Source organism: Leptidea sinapis, chromosome 17, assembly GCF_905404315.1.
Source record: "Leptidea sinapis chromosome 17, ilLepSina1.1, whole genome shotgun sequence".
Classification (NCBI taxonomy): Eukaryota; Metazoa; Arthropoda; class Insecta; order Lepidoptera; family Pieridae; genus Leptidea; species Leptidea sinapis.
In genome coordinates this window covers 5,272,821-5,290,343 of record NC_066281.1, presented here as the reverse complement: position 1 = coordinate 5,290,343, position 17,523 = coordinate 5,272,821, and the positions used below count along the sequence as shown (strand labels likewise).

The 17,523-nt window shown below is 35.9% G+C and overlaps 1 protein-coding gene across 1 annotated transcript; it reads right to left on the bottom strand.

Annotated features, from left to right (window-relative positions):
- Window positions 1–124: 124 nt before the first annotated feature.
- LOC126969255 (peritrophin-48-like) lies at window positions 125–17,119 on the bottom strand. The gene is made up of 3 exons (XM_050814626.1): window positions 17,050–17,119; window positions 15,467–16,772; window positions 125–6,334 (listed from the first exon to the last, which is right to left on the bottom strand). Exons 1-3 carry the CDS (start codon window positions 17,117–17,119, stop codon window positions 6,034–6,036), a joined length of 1,677 nt encoding a protein of 558 aa, XP_050670583.1. The 3' UTR covers window positions 125–6,033.
- Between the last annotated feature and the right edge of the window lie 404 nt (window positions 17,120–17,523).

The following is a 17,523-nucleotide window of genomic DNA, read 5'->3' as shown; positions in this document are numbered from 1 at the left end:
TCGATGGTGTGCTAGCAAAGATATTATTTCTGCTATAGTGACGTCACAAAATGGTGGTCGGTATATTTGGTCACGTGACATACAGATAATAAAACTATGATTTTCATTTTGAAAATAAAAACAATTGTTTTGAATTCGTATTTATTATGATAAAAACACTATAAATAACAAATATTTTAATTTTGATATTTGAAACTGGCCTATTATTGAAATGCGACACCGTTTACAGTCTTTACGTGTCAGTGAACAAAATATGAATCTTTGTTCGTTCGTATTTCATACGGTGCTGTACCGTGCAAACGATTGCGATAAAACTTTGCCAGCTTAATGCGTAGTGCGTCCACTTGCGCGATATTAAAGGCATAGTCAGAGTCTTAATAAAAGTTGAACATCTTAAGTCATATTTAATTTATAGTCAAGAGTGAATTTTCGCAGAGGTGATTAGAAAATAACATACAGTTAAGATTTGGGAGCGATATCTCTGGTCAATTTCCTAATATGCAAATATTGGGGTTTAGCAGGTTCTCAACTGTAATGTAGATCCTGTAGATGGCGCCACAACCTGAGAGTTGAATAAACATACCAACATTTACGTATTACACTAAAATGTGATCGCGTATTTCATTAAATGCACAATTAAGTACAGCGCCATCTATGATATCACAGAGTAAACATAACCGCAGTTGAACTGTTTTCTGAGATTTGCGGCCGACGCATACGGGAACTGAATTAATACATAGAATGATACAAATCCTTCATTCACTTCTTTAACTAATAGTTCGTGGAAAGACTTATAAGAGTCTCTTAGCAGTATAAGAAAGCCTATATTTTTTTAATCATTGTAAAATCAAGATCTCTTAAATGTAAGCAAAGATTTGTTTAGAAAATGAACAGGAAAACAGATAACAATGCGATTTCCTATCAATTGTTATAAAAATGTGTATGTTGTAATTGGAAAATTAATGGCAACAGTAATAATTATAATTTATAAAATCTACTGCTCGATATTTATTGGAGGACAAACGAGCCTGGTATTAAGTATTCATCTCGCCTCGTGAATCAAATCAAATCAAAATCGCTTTATTCGTGTAGGTCAAGGAAATGACACTAATGAATGTCAAGTTTTCTTTTTACATTTAGGTACCGCCACTTCGAAAAAGGATGAGCGTTAATTAGAAGAAGTGACAAAAAACTCGTTATCACTCTTTTAAATCAATATTTACAGCTTCATTGTTTTACAAATCATTTTAAGAAAATTTATTGAAGTAGGCGTTACTTTGCGGAAATCCATTATTATATAAATGATTTGAGTTTTCTTTAGTGTTAATTCCGCCAATATTTGTCTTTAAACAATTCGACACGTGTTTCGCCACGAGCTCGTGCCAGATTTTGGCGGGACAACACGTCCTGAGGATGCCTCGTGTAGAGGCGAAACACGTGCCGACGACAAATATTGGCGGAATTAACACTAAAGAAAACTCAAATCATTTTAACTACAATATAATATGTAAAGTGTCGCAGTAAAAATACTCATTCGACAAGTACTTAAAAGTAATGCCTTACACGATTAAGTCAAAAAAGTAAATGTAAATTAACGCGTAAAAGTGTACCGTCAGCATAGGTATCTATGTCGTTTCTTTTAACACGACGAAAAACGATTCCGAAATTTTGAAATAAAAGCTTAAAGAAGATTCTTTGAATGGGCTTAAATCATTTTCGTTCACAGATAATGTTTACATACACAATAAAACCGTAACTAAGTAAAACTGTACATTGAATTTTTTTAAAAGAAAACTTGCTGTTTTTTTTTTAATGAAAACAAGGGACGAGTCTAGCATGACGTTCAGCTCAGATGGTAATTGATACGCCCTACCCATAACAATACAGTCCCGCTCAGGATTCTTGAAAAACCCAATAATTCTGAGCGTCACTACAATTGCGCTCGTCACCTTGAGACATAAGATGTTAAGTCTCATTTGCCCAGTAATTTCACTACACACATTTACACATTACTGCTTCACGGCGCCGGATCGGACAACATCTACTTTTCATCCCCCTAAATGTTAAGTGTGCTCCACGCCAAATTTCATTTTTTTTTTTTATATTTGTTTGATTATGAGTCCGCATTAAGAAATACATACCATTTCAAATTTTCACCCATCTACGATCATCAGTTACTTTTTTATCGCGATTTTAATATTGGCAATACAACGTTGGCTGGGTCAGCTAGTCTTGTTATAAAAGTATTTTTTTTCATAATATTATGTATTATTACATTGATCTAAATTGTTTGAAATTTAAAAAAATAAAACAATTTTATGTATTATAGATTTATAGAGTCCTCTTTATGACTGTATATCGTGGCCATTTATAATTATTATTTTATTGACTTGGAATACATGTTTACACGCGTGTAAACACTGATTGTATTAAGTCGCTTAAACATGAGCAATCAATTATGATATTCCGGTATGTTGCCATCGGCTGGCATTTGGTTATATCATAAATGTACGGTGATTAAGGCGAAGAGTAAGCAGAAAACACGCAAACATGGTGTTTTTAGACAAGTTTTGTGGTGAAAGTATAGCATTTCGAGCTATGAACACTACTTAATCCTGTTACACATATCCTTAAGTCTTATTTGTAGGTTGCTAATGCTCGCTGTTGATTATAGTTAACACTGCCGAGCCTTTTTGAACTACCACATTTCTTTGAAGTTAAACAAGTTTTTTGGCATGGCGTGACGCATTTTTTTGGTACTTCTCTCAGAAAAGTTATAGTCTTATAGCTTGTACTTTTTTGTGTAGGTTCATTTAGCAGATTAGTAGTGAATAACGAGGATTGTAAGCATATAAACTGTTTTCCACGCAAGAAATTTGAAAATATTGGCTTGGTTACATAGATGGCGGGCCGGCAGCCGTGAACTCATATCGCTCAAGGTTGCTGGCATTTAGTGTCGCCTTAACACGCATTTCGCAAGATTGCGGCATGTGTTTTTCTGCCGCGTAACTGTATATACTACATAGCCATATTATCTCTGGACCTCGCAGGAACGTGAAGCCTACCATTCCCCTTTCACCCCCTCGCGCTCGTCCTGTTGCGTCAGTACAGTTTGCAGTTTCATTACCATCATCATCAGGTGCTATCACTTGTTTGTTTTTGAAGTTTTCATTGTAACATTTTGACTTGTTGATAGTTCTGTAGTTTCTGTTGTTCTGTGTCGCTATAATACTTGTAACAGATAAATAAAATCTTTATTTACTTAATAGATTTTTTAATAGATTTTTCATCATTATAATGATAATTATCAGCATTACAATACAACACCTTAACATCAATCTATAATACTGACAAAATAAATCGTTTATTTATTAATAATAATATCCTAGTGATGCTTGTTTTGCACACCGTACCAAAGCGACGATGTGACTCCATCGACGTCAGGTCTAGAGATAATGTAACCGGGTAGTATGTACAGTATTTAATGTAAAATGGCGGCGAAATAGGTCGGTCTGACAACGAAAAAGGGATGGCGGATAGGTGATGTTATATGTGCGAGTGAGAGCGAATCATAGGTGGCAGCCATTTTAGATTCGTTTATTGGCCTGGGTGTGTAAAAGTATTATTGTGTTTCGATTTGAAGGGCCGTCGCTAGTGGAATTACTGGGCTAATGAGACTTAAGGCGAAGGGTAAACAGAAAACATGCAAACAAGATGTTTTTAGACAAGTTTTGTGGTGAAAATATAGGATTTGGAGCTATGGACTCTACTTTATCCTGTTACACATACCCTTAAGTCTTACTTGTAGGTTGGTAATGCTTATTGTTGGTGAAAGCTAGCACTCCAGAGCTATTATGAACTACCAGTTTTCTTTGCAGTTAAACAAGTTTTTTCTCGGCATCATGCATTTGTTTAGTACTATCATAAAAGTTGTTCTTATAGAGTTTACTTTTTTATGTAGGTACATTTATTCAGATTAGTAATCAATAATGAGGATTGTAAGCAATTAAGCAGTTTGCGCCTGTTAAAATTTTACATTTTCGACGCAAGAATTTTGAAAATATTGGCTTTGTTACATAGGAGCCGTGAACTCATATCGCTCAAGGTCGCCGGCATTTAGTGTCGCCTTAACAATGTTTCAAAGTGACGAGCGTAATTGCGATGTTGTTTAGAATAGACGTTGTCTCTTCACTTGTTTTAAAAAAAAATATCAGAGTATCTGTTCGTTGGCGCGGATAAATAAATCTACGCTACAACATATTTTGAACCAATATATTATATATGGTATGATATTGACCAACTGTATATGAAAGTTTACAAATTCACGCGATAACACCATGGCCACTGCTCGTGACGTCACTTCAATGACGGATAAAAATAATCGAACGACGCTAACGAATTCGAACTGTATTTATATAGATGTGAGATTATTTACAATGTTTGATTCACGTAACAGGCCGGATAGCTGTATTTTTAATTTTATTTTGAGACAAATATACGGAATTTTACTTTCGGCTTAAATTAAATAATACCATAATTTTAGTGATTGATTGATATTAATAGTAGACATGAGTTAGATCTTAAAAGTCAGGCTTCTTAGCACCGTATGCCGGCTAGATTATGGGTACCACAACGGCGCCTATTTCTGCCGTGAAGCAGCAATGTCCAAGGAATATTGTTTCGGTCTGAAAGGCGCCGTAGCTAGTGAAATTACTGGGCAAATGAGGCGTTTTTCAATAATGCGGCACTGCATTGTAATGGGCAGGGCGTATCAATTACCATCAGCTGAACGTCCTGCTCGTCTCGTCCCTTATTTTCATATAAAAAAAGTCATGCGGATCTACGTTTTCAACATTGTTTTCTTTTATATAAAGTTGCTATTCCTTTCTACTACGTTCTCTTTGACAGGTCAGTTCGCGATAAATGACGTCACTTGTGTACGCACACGCAAAATGCGAGCCATTTTTTGAAGTCTCTCTTCTAAAGGACCAAAAATGTAATATAATGTGAATAAAATTTCACGCTTGCTTAATGGAATAGTTTTAACATTTGTAACCAGAACAAAAAAAAAATAGATTTTAATTATTTTTATTATTAATGTATAGATCTTTGTAGAAGTTAATGATCGCCAAAAATGATAATATTCAACGATTTATGGTCTTAGCGGGACTAGTCTATTTGTAGTTTGATAAATAACACTTATTGTATTTATAATTAACATGAAACTTATAAAAATATATAATTGATTGTGCTACTTTACTACGTTAAGAACTAATTAATTGTATAAGTTTTGTTGTCTTAAGAATTATATTAAAGATATATTTTTAAATAAATAAATTACGTTTATTTTATCGGATGATAAATATTTTTTTATTACTATAGCTTTTTATTGTTTGTGAATTACTACTAAGGTATAGTCATTGTGTAAAATATGTTGCTTATAGTTTTAATGCCAATAAAAATTATGAACTTACTTTGCCTATTATTGTATGAGGTAGATTTAATTGGACCACGTTCAAATCTGACGATGTCAATAGGGTGTATGCATATTAATTGAAATAATTGAAAGTGAAAAGCGATGCTATTGGCCAGAACTAATATGACGCAAAAGTATGGCCGCAAATGTCAAATATCCACCAATCCTCTTCATTCATTTGTAAGTGTAGAACTATGACGTCGAGCGTTAAAACCAATTGTATTTAAAAATGTTGAGTTCCTTTTTGTACCTTTAATATTTTTTTATTAGTATTCTAGTGTTGTAAATTATCGAATAAAAATATATGCATATTCCCAATTGACATCAGAGACCGGGAGTGAAGATAGACTTGACAATTCGACTAAAATGACGAGACTATAATATTATATATCTACTCCTACATTACCATATTCTTAGGAATAAACTGTTATGGCCGTTCTTAGACGAGACTCACAGTCTTATAATCAGGTACATCTTGGACTCCTAGCTAGCCTAGTTCTTGTCCCATATAGTTGCTTGACCATTGTCTCTGGTCGTATGCCAACGAGAAGGTAATATCAACCGGGACACAGATATTGTTCCTGAGGTACACACACTTGTCCGTTGAATACTTGCTCTGTGGGACAGTTGAGGAACGTTCTGATTCCTGTGACGCAGAAGTAGTATCTTTTGCATTCTGTTCCTGGTTGTACGAAGAAGCCGTCTCTCTCGCAGCTCTTATCCCCGCTCTCTATGATCTCTCGCCGGGGCCCGCCGCATTCGTGGCGTGACGGATCTACGCAAGCGTGACCGTCAAATATTTTCCCGCCAAGACATGACAGCGTTGCTAAACGGTCGCCACCCTCGCAGTAGAAATATCTGAAACATAAGTTACCAGTATTAGCAATCACGTTACATACATAAAGACATCACGTCGTATAAAAACCAAGCCGAAATATGGAACATGTCATTCATTAATTCATGCTGCATTTACTCCAATTGTTAAAAATATTCTTGGTCATTAAGTAGCAATGTAAAATATTTAGTTCAGGCACAGTAGACATATGTGTTCAGGTTTGATTCGGACAGTGACAGTTGACAGACAACTAAGGATAAAAGCGTCTATAAGCACACTTTTGCCGTTCCGCAATCAGACTGCGAATGATAAGTCCTTTATGTGTATAGTATATAATCCATACTTTTAAATATTATGTGCTAGAGGGTAACCTCCATAAAAACACAGAAGGGATACTTAAACGAGTGCCTTTATTAATTGTGTTTAACATGGTCGATCTAACTCAATGAGCTTTTAAGACTTGCGAAAAATACTGCCCTAACGGTTTAAGAAGGACTGGGGTTCTGTTTAACTTCCTGTTTGCTCACGTTGAGACCATTGTGTAGTACGATTTTATGAAGTTAGCGCACAAGACATTAATGCTCCTGAAATATCTTTACTAAACAAATATTTTGTCGTAACGCTAGTATTCTATGATCAAAAAATTTCTGCATACATTAGCTATAGTACAGATTTGATTTTTTTTAATGGAAAAGGAGGAAAAACGAGGTGTACGCGCTTTTTTTGAAGGTCCATGTCATGTCGTCCCGGAAACACCGCACAAGGAAGCTCATTTTCAAGCTTTGTAATAAGTGGAAGAAAGTTTCTCACTGTGGAGGAACGCCACACATAAAGATGGAATTCGGCGGCAGGAATCAAGTGTAACAGCTCTTCGGAACTCCCCGTGTAATAAATAAGTTTCGGAATAAAAATTTAATTAGGGCTGCTTACATATAATTTGTATATGTATGTAATATACATGAAGTAGAAATTGGATTATCAGGCTATTAATTAATTACCTCGATATGACCTTATGTCGCCTGCTTTTGCCGACCTAATTTCTTTCATACCATTGCAGATCTTGTAAGTGTATGTTCGATATTTGTTCGCGTAAGGCAAAAAGCATCAAAGCAATTTAATTATAAATTCCAATTACATGTGTAGTGGATTGTCAGTTGCGACTTGCGCATATAAAACAGTTTTTGTTCATAAACTTAACTGCATTACATAAGCATTCATAATTATCGTCGGAAGGTATTTCAAAATTCTGTGGGGCAACCAATAGCAATGTTTTATATTGAAGTGAATTTTAGAGTGAAGTTATGATATTTCGAACACCAAAACAGCAGTCACTAAAATTGCCTTGCTTATTTCTCGCAAATTAAAAACTATAGATAGTTGAGAAGGTAAATATTTAGATCACATCCTTTCGAATGACTTAAGAGATGAGACTATGACAGAGAGGTAGAGCGCCCGAAGATTTGCTCCAAGCACAAATAATGTTAAAGTGCTATTATTCAAAGCACTCTGCCAGTCTTTTTACTCGAGCGACTTGTGGGTGTCCTATTTGCGGACGACACTTCACTGATTTTCAAAGTGAAAAGAAACCAAGCTATGTATGACGAAGTGAACGATATTTTATCTGACATCGTGTACTGGTTTAGCGCTAATAACCTATTGTTAAATAGCAAGAAAACTAAATACATTAAATTTACCGTACCAAATGTCAAAAATGTAAATGCAAATGTTTTGTTAAACGAAGAGGTGTTAGAACCGGTGGAATCTGCTATATTTCTTGGCATAACTCTAGATTCCAAATTACAATGGGGCCCCCATATTGAAGGATTGGCGAACAGACTTAGTTCTGCAGCATACGCGGTTAAAAAGATTAGACAATTAACTGACATAGATACGGCGCGACTAGTATACTTTAGTTATTTCCATAGTATTATGTCCTATGGTATTTTGCTATGGGGCAACGCTGCCGATATTAATACAATATTTATGCTGCAGAAGAGGGCTATTCGCGCTATTTATAACCTAGGTCCTAAAGAATCATTGAGAGCAAAATTTAAAGAAATTAACATCTTGACTGTTGCTTCTCAATATATTCTTGATAATGTAATGTATGTTCATAGGCACATAAGTGAATTTGCCAGAAACTATCATAACCATAATGTTAGCACCAGGAACAGACATAAACTTATGATGCCTACTACTCGGCTAAGTCGAGTTAGTAAGTCTTTTGTGGGGCGATGTATATGCTTTTACAACAAGATCCCAGAAAATGTTCAAAACAAAAGTATAACGTTATTCAAAAGAATTGTTAAAAACGTTTGTGTGGTAAAGGTTACTATAACTTACTGACTGACTACTGACTGACTTTCTTAATGATACCACAGATTGGGAATGGAGTGACCGCCCTCAGGCTATTAAATAATAAGTATCATTGTACAATATTACTTTGTAAACATATTTATTCGATGAAAAAAAAAGCCCGCTGAGTTTGTTGCGCCCATTCTTCTCAGGTCTGAGGCATTCATTTTAGAATGGGTGGTAGTTTTTGACTTTCAATAAGTGATGTCACATCCTATTTTGAATAAAAATATTTGAATTTGAATTTGAATTCCCGCGGGGCTTATAGCGTTCTACGTGTCACATATAATAATCCGGTTATGAGGCTTTTTTTAATGAATATAAGGGACGAGTCGAGCAGGACGTTCAGCTGATGGTTATTGATACGTCCTACCCATAACAATTCAAATTCAATTACAAACAAACCCAAAAATTCTGAGCGGCACTACAATTGCGCTCGTCATCTTGAGACATAAGATGTTAAGTCTCATTTGCCCAGTAAATTCACTAGCTACGGCGTCCTTCAGACTGAAACCCAGTAATGCTTTCACACTACTGCTTCACGGCAGAAATAGGCGCCGTTGAGGTACCCATAATCTAGCCGGCTTCCTGTGCAGCGTCTACGTGTGTGTTACTGCTATAACAGCATCCTAAAGATAATTGCTGCCAGAGCTGATTGCTCGTTACAGAAAGTTTATAGATATATTTGGTTAATAATACTGGCGTTGTCCATATTGTTACTAATACGTTAACTAATAGGTATATATGGAGATCTCTCTGAATTAAATAAATCAGTGGTATATAATCGAATGTGGTGTCAGTTATCAAAGTGGTGCGGGTAAAATGTTCTCCAAGAAAATGTGGATTTATTTAAGAGGACACAGTTTAGAAACTTATGTAAATAAGCTGTTTTCGTCTACGAAAACATTAACTAATATATCACATTATAAAATTTTATTTAACTCCCAAGGCCTTAATAGGCCTTGTTAAATAACTCAACTTATAGCGGAAAAAAGAGGCTAAATACAACTGGGGCGAATTAAAATGATACCTCGCTCGATCTTGACGGTCGCCTTGCGAGGCCAGTTGGGCAGCAGAGTTGGGAAAATCGTTAAAATTGTTAAGCAAAACTTTAATTCTTATGAAACTGTTAAAAATCACAGGTAACTACAGAGTTATATTTTACTTCGTAGATATATTGTACTGTCAGACATGACAGACAGACAGACATGTCAGACATGAGAGACAGAGTATAACGGGCATGTTTTTTTTTGGGAATGTAGGTTAAACGAGCGTACAGATCACCTGGTGTTAAGTGATCACCGCCGCCCATATTCTCTTGCAACACCAGAGGAATCACAAGAGCTTTGCCGACCTTTAAAGAAGAATTATTATGATTTGATTATGAATAAAAATATTTGAATTTGAATGGGTGTAGTCACTTAGCCATATTACCTTTTTTATCCACAGAATATGACCAAAAGACTAGAAACGAACCGAGTAACAAACTAGCACGTCTTGTTGCTATTCAAAATAGTAACAAACTCTGCAAGATCCACACAATAAAAACCTACCTTTCATGTACAAGATGAGCTGTTAAAGATCAATGACCGAGTAGGTCGGCATGGATTATTTTGTTACTCGGTTCGTTTCTAGACCACGCCCATATATATCTATGTATGTGTGACAGTAAGAACAACATCAACACCACAAGAATCGTAACCAAATTGGTAAATTATTTGGGTAATTATTCTTTTAAAAGTAAAAACTTCTTTAGCTGCGTTGGACACTTTTTGGTATGGGATAATCTTATGCGTTCGCGTCACGGACATGGTTATACCTGGCGCATGCGATAAATAAATAATTAAAAAATGTAAAAATATATATGCTTCGACAATTTTTTGATAGGTGAAATATCGCGAGCTCGCATCACCGAAATGCTTATAGCAGTATATATGTACCTAGATATACAGCTGACGTATTGTGCGACATTTTAGAACATTAGGAAATTGAAAGGATTTAGTGAAAATTTAAATGTGTGTTGAAATAGTGTTTTTGTTTGATTAATATCTTATTGAAGATAAGTTTTAAAGATAAATTGAAATTAATATATTTCATTGCATTTGAAACATTATTAATTTTCAAGATTGTATCTCGGGAGATGCAGATAGCACTTCGTACTTGACATGACTTAGGACTTGCAGCCTAAAAGAGACGACTGGTCATTTCTTAACTGATAATTTAAAAAGTATAGGGTGGTAAAATCGAAACAACTACTGAACCGGTACTCAAAGGGACGTCACAGAAAAAATTTGTTTACGGATGAGAATTTTTTTACAATTGAGCAACGTTTTAACAAACAAAATGACCGTATTTATGCTCAAAGCTCTAAGGAAGCTTCCCAATTGGTAGACAGAGTGTAACGTGGGCACTATCCGACTTCAGTGATGGTTTGGTGGGGTAGTAGCTATCAAGGAGTGACTGAGCCATAATTTTGTGAAAAAGGTATTAAAACATCGACACAAGTGTATCAAGATACCATTCTTGAGAAGATAGTGAAGCCCCTTAACAACACCATACTCAATAACCAAGAATGGTCCTTCCAGCAAGACTCGGCGCCAAATCTTAAAGGTCGGTCTACGCAGTCTTGGTTGGAAACGAACGTTTGGGACTTCATCAGAGCTGAAGACTAGGCCGTCTAGTCCCGATCTTAATCCGCTAAAAAAAGTCAGTACGATTGGCGTGAAGAATTTTCCCATGGAAAGAGTGCGTGCTTCTATTGATGGCCTCAACGTTTAAAGGACTGTATTGCAGCCAATGGAGACCATTTCGAATTAGCTTCAGATAAATATACGGGACTGGTTTAATTTATAAGTGATGAATACTTTATATTTGTGCATGCAATACAGTCCACATATCTCACCAAGATCCGGGACAACATTTGACGCAGTTTTCACAAGGCTAACTAAATTACGTTAAAAATAAACCATATATATTTTATAATAGTTACCACAAGCCATTGGTAACAAAATTGTATAATAAATAATATTAACTTGACCGTATTAATGGAATACAATAATTAATAAAAGAATAGTAAAAACAATTAATTCATAATACTACTTTATTCATATTTATAATTATAAAATAGCTATAATTTGATATGAAGTAATTTATTTTTTCCGTAAACCTCACTCATATTAATGTTAAATCACTAGATATTATAGAACAAAGTGCCGATGAGTCTATCTGTCTGTCTGTTCGTGATAAACTCAAAAACTACTGCACCGTTTTTCATGCTGTTTTCTCCAATAGAGCGTGGTCCTCGAGGAAGGTTTTTGAATATGATTTGTTAAGTTTTTGTTTGCATATTTGTATACATTTATGATATTTGTTGGAGGTGTCGGAAATAAATATGACGTCTGGGAGCTTTCAACAAAAACGTTGTCTTAAACCCTTTGAGATATAACAAAATAATGTATGGTTGAATTATGTATCTTATAAAGGTTAACATAAAAGTCCGCGATGGCATATGTCTATCTGTAACTAAGGATAACATCATATATCCATTTTATTACTCTAAAAAATTGGCAATTATAAAGCGGTAATATAAAAGCTGTTTACACAAACAAGATATTAATCTTTATCATTTTATTACTATATTATATTATAAAATCATTCAGACATACATTTTGTTTCATAACTAATCAACTTTGAGTTCATATTCCCGTTGGCCTTAGACTACATTATTCCCGAATACTAACATTATATATTTTATTTTCTATTTGTCAATAGAATTATGTCGAACAGCGTCTGTCGGGTCAGCTAGTCCCTACTCGTACTAATATTATAAATGTGAATGTAAGTTTGTTTGTTACGCTTTCACGCCTAAGCCACCAAACCGATTTAGATAAAATTTAGGCCACCTTTTATTTAAAAAAAATGAAGGGGTTGAAATAGGGGATGGCAGTTTGCATGGAAATTCGTCATTACCGAAGATAAAACCATGAAACATTGTATTTAGGCACTTGACAAATCATTATTTATAAACATTTGTTCGCGCATTTGCAACTTTGACCCACATGGGGATGAAATAGGAGATTAAAGAAATGGAGATTAAGGAAATACTATTAAAGAGACTCCACAATGACATGGGATATGCGGTGTATCCTAGAAGAGTGGTGTCAGCGGAAAGAGCAGTTTGTATGTGGATTATTTGAAAAGTATCTTAAAAATAAAATAAATTGCCTGAGTAAATATTCAACGCGGACGAAGATACGGGTAAAAGAAAAGCTAGTATATAATAAGAATGACTATAATCTAATAATGACTATGTATCATGAAAAAGTTTCTTTATTGTAGTTAAAATTTATTGTAACTAATTCTGTGGGCTTCATAAGATACAATATAGCTTTAAGGGTAAATGTATTCCCATTCGGTGTTCAGGGATTTTCTTTAAATAAATGTAACTGTTTTATTAAAAAATGTATTTTTATGATTATTTTATAACAACAACTTTTGTAATAAGTGTATATTTTATTAAAAGGAGCGCAAAAAATAATGCTGGGAGAGTTTCTTGATCCGTTTGTTCTTTCTCAGAGCGCCATTTGATGGAAAAGCGCGGAAACAAATTTAAATAGAGTTCTAAAGGAATCAATTTTGAGAAAATAAATGCCTTTTTATGCCTTCATCACGATAGCAGTAACTATAGGTATAATCAGCTGTTATTTTATGATGGTTCTGATTCAGAACCATCATAAAATCTTAACAAGTTTGTATATACCTTTCACTAATGTTTTTAATAAGCTTGAAGGAAATCCTTGTGTGATATTTCAACCGGATCTTAAATAAAAACATTAAGGCTGGTTTGCATTATATTAGCTATTATAGTTAAGTTTAAATCAAATTTAACATTTACTCTAACGCTGACTTTAACATAGACTGCGGAATGTGTTGCACTATCGTATTCGTTGGCATAGTTAAAGTTAAAAAGTGGAATAAATGGATAGTCGATATGGAATATTAATTTTAAAGTTTTGACAGGTCGCTTTTATTTAGCTATGTAACATTAATAATAGATTTACGGCCGTTCCCAATATTCAGTCTATCTCTTACTTGAGATAAAAACGGTAACTATCGTTGACATTTCTGTCCCAATAAACTTACCGACGGTAACTCACCTTATCCGTACACACTGTCTGTCAATGGGACGACGTATAGCTTACCAGCGATAGAAGTTTGTATGGAAATTGCAATTCACACGTCCCAATATAAGGCGATAAGAATGACTTATCGGGTATATCGGGACAACTTCAGATTATTGACAGCTAATTACTAACAATAGAAGGTAGTAATTTATCTCTATCTGTAGATAATATATTGGGAACGGGTAACGGATAGGTTATTGAAATGTAAGTAAGCGTAAAAGGATGGATTTGTCTACCCAGTAAGTTAAACTAATGATAGATAGGTTATTGAAGACGGCCGTTAGCCGGCGAAGATTGGACGGTTACGGTTAACAGATAAAGTTAAGACATCATCTAAAAATTGTGAAATGGTGCAACACATTTTTTGCTTAACTGATACTTTAACATGTTTGTTATTGCTAAAGTTAGTTGATACAACCTAGCCTAAGGAATTACTCTCTAAAGATTCGTTGCAACAAATGTCTCCGAATTGATTTCAATAAAATTAAATAGCTTATGTTTAATATGTGATATGTGATAATGATCCTAGCAGCCTTTTTATATTAAAATATTTGATACAACCGTAACTCTGACGGATAATTATCTCTTTATAATACAAGATGGCGCTCGCATCTCTACTCGCGTACGTTTCGATATATTGTTTCGAGTAAGATAAGTTTTTCGATAATATATATTATAATATTATGTGTAGTTTAGTGTAAAAATAAATACGTGAAAACCATATTATTAATGATTAATGTTTATTTCACGTAAATGTATTCCGTTCTGAAGAAACTTCTATCAAATATTATATTTGCAGTTCATACGTAACTCGTAAGTAAAGTCTAAGTACGCTCCATAGATCTTAGACTGAATGTCCAAGATTTGGACCCAAGTGTGCATTACACAATTGAAACACAACGTGTTAATTATAAAGAAATTTATGACCGCATTGCCAAATAAATGATACCACTATAAGTAGACGCGCGTATTTTTCAAAAGAATACATTGTTCGAAGTAAATCCATGGAACAGCATTATATTACAAATATTGCTGAGTAGATAATATTAATTATTTATAACCATGTGTTGCCTTTAGTAAGGCAGTACGCGAGTAACCATTGATCGGTCCGGTCCTAGTAACCATTAACCATTTGTCTATAACCATTACAGGACTGGTCCGAGTAACCATTTTAACCAATAGAAATCCGCGTACAAACAAATAGGACCATTAATTATAGTTATTTACCAAGTGTCATAGATTAATTTAGTATCTTAAGTAAATAAATACCTTTACCATATAACCAATATACATTATATCTACCCCTAAGTGCACCCCTTTTCATTCATAATATTTCATGTTCAAAGCCAAGCTTGCAATAAACGCAATACATAGCTACTCCAAGTTTAAAATTACTTCTCCCTGCCATGTAATTCTGTAGTGACAATGGTAAGATAAAGATACATAGAGTGGTATCACATTGCACTACGTCATAGGTCGTCTTGTGATGTTATATGACTCATATGATAAGGTCATTGTTATGGACAGGTATGCAGGCATGCTAATGTAATGAGACCCTAAGATAGACCATTTTTTTCATTTGTTACTTAATTATTTAAAAAAACACTATAAAATTACCTGTGGCAGTTAGATTCAATTTCAGCATGATATCCGTCACTCAGGCCGGAACAGGAGTAGTCTTCAGAAGGGCAAAGGTCTGAACGACTTGGCTTGCAGGAGTCCCCGTCGAATGTATGTCCCTGTGGGCACGCGTACATAGCTTTCTCTCCATTGAAGCACGCATAGTATCCACGACAACCCGCGCCCTGCGCTCTGTATCGACCATCTGGTCGCCTGTAGCACGAATCCCTTTCCAAGTTGGGGCACAAATACTGGGACGCTGGAGAACATTTATTGCCATCGTAGACTTTTCCTTTCGGACACGATAGCACAGTTCGCATTATCCCCACACAATGGTAGTAGCGAGTACAATTTGAGTCCAAATCCTGGTAAGTCCCACTTGGCATTCCCTCGCACAGTTGTGAAGGCTCCGGACCCTTGCAGTAGAAATTGTTTCTCGAAACACACTTCGCACCGTCGAAAACTTTGCCTGACTCGCAAGCTCCTCGTGAAACTACTCTTTCTCTGCGACAGTCGTACCACGCTGAGCAATTTCGCCAATCTCTATACAAGCCATCTTGGCGGTTGAAGCATGGGCTTCGCGCTGGAGGGGGGCAGTAGGTCATCGATGCTGGCTCGCATCCTGTTCCAGAAAAAAGGAGATCCGGTTCGCAGACGCCCCGACGAATCACTCGATGAGATTCACATTCAAAATATTCACGACATCCCGTCGATCTATCAGCATAGGCTCCATCTGGAACGTTTTGACAAAGCGATGCGCATGCTTCGTCAGAGCAAAAATCTGCGTCACCAGCGGGAATTGAAATTGCTGTAAGTCTTGGTGGTGGACATTTAGATGTGCAAGCGCCCTTACAGGATTCTACAACACGTACGTCGGCTCCGCGGCAGTGCACGAAGCGATGGCACTCACTTGAGGTATCAGGGTATTTCCCATTTGGCAAGCCAGCGCAGACGGGTTCATAGCACGTGCCTGCTCCTCGCGAGCACGCTTGCCGGTCCGTATCGAACCAGGATCCACTGGGACAGATGTGATCGACCGCGGTGCCATTGACACAGCGGTAATAATGGCGGCACGCGGCCATTGGCGTCGTGTATGCATGACTGTCTCCCGGTGCACAAATTCGCTGCGTGCAAACATTGCTTTGACTTGAAACACAGGCGGCCGCTGCTTCACTGAATATCCTTCCGGGAGCGCAGGTGTATCGCCCTTTCACTTTTCCGGATAAACATCTCACATATTCCTGACAGTCTGTATCATAGTCGGCGAACAGTCCATCTTTTTTACAGTCAATTTCTTCTTCGCCTGTAAAAAAAAAATTATCTGTATACACTTCAATTGCTAGGCAACTCGTAATTCGTAGTTGAAAATTGAGGTTTAAAATACTGTTTCGAAATAATAACACAATATGTTTGACGATAAAAAATGAGTACAGCAGTAACTTCAGAAAAAAGCAAAAATGTTTAAAACACTGCAATTAGTGGTCACTCAAGGGAACCGGTAAATGAATTTTCATTTGACTTATGATTACAACTTGTGAAATATTGGAATCACTATGTCACAAAACTGTCGTAACACTTACTTGAATGTATAACGAGAGTCAAGAGGACAGCAAGAATTGCGCAACACCGGACGCGCGCACGCGCAGACATGTCGTTCACTACTGACGCGACGGAGTACAAACAGATGGAGGCTTCTCGCGGAGGCTGCAGAGCCCCACTGCGTCACTACGCAGGACATCTCGTGCGTTGCAAACTCTGTCATTTTACTCACGTCTACTACTACGTACCACTACGAAGGTACGTTTTCGAACTTTGAGACTAAGAAAATTTATTGAAGTAGGCGTTACTTTGCGGAAATCCATAATTATACAAATGATTTGAGTTTTCTTTGGTGTTAATTCCGCCAATATTTGTCTTTAAACAATTCGACACGTGTTTCGCCTCTACACGAGGCACCCTCAGGACGTGTTGTCTCGCCAAAATCTCTCTCTCAGTCTCGTGCCAGATTTTGTGGAATTAACACTAAAGAAAACTCAAATCATTTCTATATTTGA